The sequence below is a fragment of the Cyprinodon variegatus genome, unplaced genomic scaffold (genome assembly GCF_000732505.1).
Source record: "Cyprinodon variegatus isolate N-32 unplaced genomic scaffold, C_variegatus-1.0 Scaffold5, whole genome shotgun sequence".
In the NCBI taxonomy this organism is placed as follows: Eukaryota; Metazoa; Chordata; class Actinopteri; order Cyprinodontiformes; family Cyprinodontidae; genus Cyprinodon; species Cyprinodon variegatus.
This window is the reverse complement of record NW_015150458.1, coordinates 181,254-188,477: the sequence shown is the minus strand read 5'-3', so window position 1 is coordinate 188,477 and position 7,224 is coordinate 181,254. Positions and strand designations below refer to the sequence as shown.

Genomic DNA, 7,224 nt, shown 5'->3' with positions numbered 1-7,224 from the left:
TAAGGAGCTCCATCAGGCTTGTTTACTTGACTTTTTGTTTATTATTATTTCTGATGAACCAAAACATAATTGAAGGGGTTAAATAACCAAATACTGTATAGTTTTACTATGTCACTTTTTTATTGTAAAATGCACATACAGTATTACAAAAACAACTCATATTTTAGGGGTGCTTTCAGTCAAATTAGGGATGCTTCAGCATCCCCAATAATAGCCTAAAAAAGCCTAGGTTTATCACGATAATTTTTTTCACAAAAACACACAAAGAAGAATATCTACCTTTAAGCAAACTGATTAAGGGTGTTAATGTTAAAAACTAAATCAATAAAGGACACATTTCTGTTCACCTCTCATCTTGCAACATTAGTTCTTAATTATACTAATTATCTATCTCAAAGTTTAACCAAGAAACATAGTTTGAGCCTGAAATGTTGCAAAATGTATTTTATTTAAAATAGATTCATCCTTATAGTTTGTCCTTTAAAAACATGGCTCACTGTCCACATTAATCACAAATATTTAAAAGATCTGAATATTTTGCTTTTGCATCCGTTATTTAAAAACAACCTATTAAAATAGTCTGTGTGGACAGAGGTTCCATTAAAACCAGGGAAAACAATCAATAAAATATTTCAAAAAGATAGTGTGAGTCCTGAACATCAAAGTGCAGATGTGTGTACTTGTTGTCAGCGTGTTTCTGTGCCCCAGCTTTAATCGTCCCCCATTACATCCCAGCTCTGAAATGTCTCTGCCAGGGCTCAATTACATATAATATTCCATTTGTTTGCAACATTATATTTTTCTTGAGATGTGGCCACGGGGAATAGTAACAGAAAAATTCTGCTCTTTCTGGGGAATGTGTTTCCAAGGTTTGTTTTTTTTTTCCTTTCTTTTCAGTTAAAACTGTCAAACCTTCTCTATCGGAAGAAGAAAAAAATGTTCTTGAAAAATACTCCCACTGACTGAAAAAAGCTCCTTGGTACAGTAGTTGTTATACGAATAGCATCACAAAGCCCTTCAATCTAATCCATTTCGAGATAAATCGAAACCTAAAGGCTAAAGATTTGCTTTTAGCCATAACAAGTAACTGATTCTTTTAACTGTTACTTAAAAAGATGTATGAATATATATCTAAAGGGGTTACATTTTAGTAAATCAAAAACCATTTTATGTTTATATTTTTTGTGTGGATAATTTTTGTTTTACCGTTCATGTATGTATAACCTAAGGAAAAACAGTGCAACGACTTCTAAATGAATTGAGGGATGTAGATCCTGTTCTGTTTAAAGTGAGACTTCAACTACCACTGGTTTTTAACTGTATCTTTTGTACTAGCATATCTTTGTTCTAAAAAAATAAACATCTGCCCCCTTTCTATTTGAAAAAGTTGCAGAGCATAGTAAATTGTTGTACTGTAAGGTGGTACTGCAGGATTAAGGAGTGTGTTACCCCCCTATAGTTGGAGAACACCCACCCCTGCCAGTCCAGGAGCACCGTCCCTATGCAATGAATCAGATCTGTTATTTCTTTGAAAAAAAGTATAATTTTTTTCTAAATGCACAAGTAAACTCTCATGGTGTCTTCACCACAGAGCTTAAGAGGGCCACTAAGGCCCAGAACAGCTACCATCTGAATCTGAGCTTCCAATTTTTATATATTCTATGAAAAAATATAAAGTATCATCTCCTCTTTTAGTGGTTTAAAGTTTTGATTTAACTCTCTTTTTGCAGATAAAAAAACGACCAAAGATCCTTAACATCTTCAGGGACTGTACAAAAACTTAAAGATCAGAAACTGATATGTTCACAATGTTTTCCTGAAACACACTTTTTCCTCTTTCTAACAATAAGTTGTATTGTGTTGAAGGGAACGTTTAAAAAAAGAGAAAAACTGCCCCCAGCTGGCCAAGCAGCACACTGCTCACTTCTAACGTTAATTCTCTAGATACACTGTGTGCAGAATTATTAGGCAAGTTGTATTTTTGAGGATTGTTTTTATTATTGGGCCACAATTGTGTTCTCAATGAACCCAAAAGACTCCTTAATATCAAAGTTTCATATTTTTGGAATGGATGTGTTGTTTTTTTTAGATTTGGCCATTTTATGACAATGTCTATGTGTGCAGGTAAATATTACTGTGCAGAATTATAAGGCGACGTAATAAAAAAACAAATATATACCCATCTCACTTGTTTATTTTTACCAGGTAAACAAATATAACAACTCAAAGTTCAAAAATAAACATTTGTGACATTCAAAAAAATAATAATAATAATAAGTGACCAATATAGCCACCTTTCTTTACCATGACGCTCAAAAGCCTTCCATCCATAGATTCTGTCAGTGTCTTGATCTGTTTGCAATCTATATTGCGTGCAGCAGCCACCACAGCCTCCCAGACACTGTTCAGAGAGGTGTAATGTTTTCCCTCCCTGTAGATCTCACATTTCATGCACACCACCTGATTTACTTAATTGGTTGTTGGCTTTCAAGCCTATACCGCTTGGAGTAGAACAACATATATGAAAAGGATGATGTGGTAGAAATACTCATTTGCCTAATAATTCTGCACACAGTGTAGTTTTCTCAAAAAGAGTCTAAAAAAAAAGAGTAAAGTCAAGGGATTAAATTTTTTATTTGATCTTTGAGTTCTGACTCAATTTTCATACTCAACTAATAAAAATAAAAATAAATGTATAAAACAAGTTCTAACTACCGGTATTTCTAATAAAATGTTTAGATAAAAGTCTAATGAGACGATGATATCATGTGATTTTGTTGTGAATAGCACTGAGCTCAGACCGGATTTTTCTGAATGTTGGCCTGTTTTTGGGATCATACTGCCAGCAGTTGTTCATGACCCTGGATATCTCCACTGGGCAGCCATGAGGAGCTGGCATACGGTATCCTGCAACAAGACCCAACATCAGTTCTCCTGAGGGTTATCCGCAGGTAAGTTTTTATCTTTCAAAGGTTAGCACATGGGTTTACCTCTCTCCACCTCATCCCGTGTCTGCTGGTTATTCATGCTTGTATAGGGAGTCATCCCCATGGAGAAGGTCTCCCAAAGCAAGACACCAAAGCTCCACACATCACTCTGTGTGGTATAACGACCTGAGAGAAACAGCAGGGGGCAGCATTTGAAAAGGAACATTCTTTTTGACAGTTTCCCTTTTGCAGACTGTAAGAAGAGTGGTATTATTTTTGGTTTACCATAGTTCAGGGCTTCTGGAGCAGTCCATTTAACAGGGATCTGTCTGAGACCCCCCTCTGCAGAGTAGACACCATCATCTCGCTCACGGGACATCCCAAAGTCACTGATCTTAACAACATTGCGTTCTGCAACCAGGCAATTTCTTGCTGCAAGGTCCCTAAAAAAAGGAAACATAGAGAGACCAATAATGTTATATGATAGAAAACAAGAGGAGGATAACAGAAACACTGAAAAACAAAGGGAAAATGTCCCTGGTGTTTGTTTGTTTTTCTGGGTACAGTTTGTAATTCTGTGTTGCAGAAACCTGCTTTGATCTGTTCCCACAGTATGAACTGTTCTCAGCTAGTTATCACAATCACCCTATCCTCAACTCCCACCGCCTCACAACACCTCAACTTTCAGCTCATTTCCTTTTTATTTTCATTTCTGAATTCTTCTGATGATATCAACTTTTAGGTTATTGTTTAAGTTAGCAGCTGTCTGCACATTTTAAGTCATGTTTTATCTGTACAACTGCTCCACACTTGCTAAAGACTGAAACAAGATGATCTTATCACAGCCTTTTCTCTTTTATATCACAGAGTAGCAATACCAAAATCTACTTTGCAATAAAACAGACACTACTGGGGTTTCTCATTAAGTTAGTTGCATGTCCTGTTAGTCTTCAAACCAAAGACTCATTCAAAAACTGAAATGGAGATGCAGACACGCTTCTAAAATAAGTTCACCTTAGAGATATATTCTCTCAGCACTAATACAGTTTGACCACATTTAAATGGGGGCATTGTGTTATTTAGGAGACAGCATTATTTTTGAGCATTTATAAAACTAAAACCAATAGCTCTTGCCAGAGCGTTTTGCATTGTGTAGAAATAGATCCCACCTACTGAAAAGCCAGTGCTAAAAAGTTTTTTTGAAATTAACAGACATGGAGTTTCCTGTAAAGAGCTCATTGCTTTAAGAGAATAAATTTGCAGGATGATGTCATTGCTTTTGCTGACATGTTATGTTCTTTTGCCTGTTGAGGTCTTTATGCTTATTTAAAATCCTTGGATGATTTAGGTGATTCCGTTGAACGGAAGGCAGATTTGATTGGTTGTGGTGTTAAATTGCCTGTACGGTAAGCCAAAGAAGCATTTTTCTCATGTTTTATTATGGGAAATTCTTTTATTCCTGTTTTTAGGCACTATTCTAACGGTCATGACAACACATGAGGAAGTGCAGTGAGGAAAGTTAACAGACTTCCATTATGCTAAAATAGGTGGGGTTTTTATTCTTGCTTTGCAAAACATTTAACTCTAATCTAATGCTGAGGATAACTTTTTGATATTGTAAATTCCACAGTGTTAAATATGCAGTGTCAAAGTACACTGACTCTTTTAGAGGTGTTACAAAAATAACTGGAGTAAGATATACACTATGTAGAGAGTTAATTTCACACCTATTCAGAGTGGGACCAAATGCACTCAGATTGGTTCTAAATTTAACTCTTAAAGTTACTTTAACACTGCAAAATATGTAAATACATCCCATTTATAGTTTGTCACCAGGTTTGGCAAATTAAAATAACGAGAATAAACACAATTACTGTAATAAATACTGTACTATCTTTAGTAAATTAATTTATTCTTAAGGAAGGGTTATGGATTCTTGTTGCCTGTTATTAACAACCAGAATAAATTGCTTGAAAATAAATAATTTCTGTTGAATAGTTTTTTATGAGTGTGCTTAGATGCAAAACATGGAAAGTTTCGGAAAAACAACTTAAAATTCAACAACGCAGACAATGTTACTGAAGCATTACAAACACTACAAAAGCTTAGATTTACCATGTTTACTGTTGCTTTGTTTTAATACTTAATCTGCTTATATAAATGATATTTGTGTCAATACAAATAAAGAAAAATAAAGTTTTTCTTTTTTTTCACTGTCTGTAATTAAATCAGACCACACCTTTTCTGTTTTAGGTTAGTCAGCATTACAAAAACAATTTCCTTTTTGTGTTCTGTCCAAACAATGAGAAAGTCTGCATTATACCTGCTTTAAGGTAACTAGAATAATATATGTTTAAACAATCTGGGAAAGCCAAAAAGAAAACTTTGTGGCATTGAAAACTTCTGATTCAGTTGAGCTACATCACTGGCAGTATTTTAGGATAACATCAAACGCAGTACTCCCATATGATATCAAGTCTATATATTAGATGATGTCATAATGCCAAGATATCAAAAAGAATTTGGTTCACCCTTCAGTACAATATTCAGATCCTTAAGGGGCCACATTGACATTTGTTTTAACTATAATATGCAAGTATAAACACTGTGGGAATATCCAGCCATCGTAAAGTTTACAGAAGAGACCGTTTATGTGTCCCAGAGAGGAACATGTTCAGGTATGAAATGTGTAAACCCTGAAACAAAAGCAAAAGATCTTGTTCTGATGCTGGCTGAGGCTTGTTATAGAGCGTCATTATTCATTATGAGACAAGTCCAACATCGGTTAAAGGTATAGAGGACGATCTTTTATTTCTGGGTGGATCATCTAAATAAATGGTCCTCCTAATTGTCAATCATTTTGGTGATATGTTTACGTAAGGCCATCCTACGTGCTTGTCCCGTTAGCTATCTTTTTCTGCACATGCACACTATAAGGCATATAAGTATGGTGAGCTACGGTTCAAGACAGTCATTGAAGCTCATGTTATGCCATATGCCATGATCATACTTTTTGGACATTGGGAACCAGTATCCATATTTCAACTTGACATGATGATGTGGAATCAGCTGTGGAATCTCTGCAACAACCCCCATTTCAGGCAAGCCGGCCTTCATAGGCAAGTCACATGGAAGCCACCAGAGGTGTGAAAACCTACACCCCCTCTCTGCAAGAACAGACAAAACCACAGAGCACACAGGATTCTCCCTCCTTTGCCCCCTGCTCTCTTTGGCTCCTGCACTCCTTGCCTCCTCTCCCTTGCCCATGAAGCTGGAGTCCGCAGTGGAGATTAGGGGTGTAAATAATAATCATTTTGTATCGATGCATCGATCGAAAAGCTGACGATCTGATGCATCGACACGTCCGCAAGATAATCGATTCATGTTTTTTTTTTTTCCTGTGTTGCAGACATTTTTAAATTATGCTCAATATTGAAGCTTGGTCTGTGCTACACGCTGTGGGTCTAGATACGGCCGAGGCGGCGAGGAAGTGGGGGCAAGTTTAGTCCGACGACGAAGGGACATGAGGGACAAAAAGAGCGGAGATCCAGGTGGAAAAAGGGTCCCAGCGTTCTCGTGCACCTCGCTCTTCTAGCGGGTCAAACTTCACGAGTTGTTTTCCGCAATTTCGGTCATAAAAACAAAACAAGCTGGCCTCCTGTCTGAGGCACTGTTTGCGGTCAGCTACAATTTGGGAGAGGAGCAGCGGAGCTTCTGTGGAGGGGGCGGGGACGTCCACACTCTGGAGCCAAGGTATTGAATTGAACTCATTGCAATGATTCTGTGCAGTATTTTTTGATGCAACTTTTCTACTTCTGTTATTTGCTGTTGTTTCTAAAAAAAAAAATGTGTAACGATATTACAGCTTTATTGATTTATTTTAAACTTGAAACTTTGTTTAGCCTGTAAGGTGTAAAAAAAATAATAATAATAAAAAAAGATTTAACCGATTAATCGATTAATCGAATCGAATCGTGGTGTATTCTTGAGTATCGAAAAATAATCGGATCGTTGGGCCAGGAAATCGATACTGAATCGAATCGCCATGATGGATGTGATTTACACCCCTAGTGGAGATGTGGGCCCCAGGGGAACCAGATCTCTATTCGCTGCTAGCTATTTCAAGGAGGGTAAAGAATCATTTAACTAAAGGTTATTGGTTCTTGATTAAGCAAATCATTTAATAAAACATTTTTTGGCCAAATAATGTTTGCATTGTGAATTGGTCTGAAAACATTCCAATTTCTTTAAAGTTAGTGAAAAGCTAATTTGATCATATCCCAAATTCTTCCAGATA

General features: G+C 36.4%; 1 protein-coding gene across 2 annotated transcripts in view; it reads right to left on the bottom strand.

Moving 5' to 3' along the window:
• Positions 1–2,162: 2,162 nt before the first annotated feature.
• Positions 2,163–7,224, bottom strand: part of fes (FES proto-oncogene, tyrosine kinase) — a 35,599-nt gene continuing 30,537 nt past the window's right edge. For both annotated transcript variants that reach the window (XM_015373857.1, XM_015373848.1), the window contains 3 exons: positions 3,213–3,370; positions 2,991–3,113; positions 2,163–2,907 (listed from right to left, as the gene is read on the bottom strand). In XM_015373857.1, the coding sequence (XP_015229343.1) occupies positions 2,765–2,907; positions 2,991–3,113; positions 3,213–3,370 (424 nt within the window). In that variant the 3' untranslated portion in view covers positions 2,163–2,764. The remainder of the gene's footprint in view (positions 2,908–2,990; positions 3,114–3,212; positions 3,371–7,224) is intronic.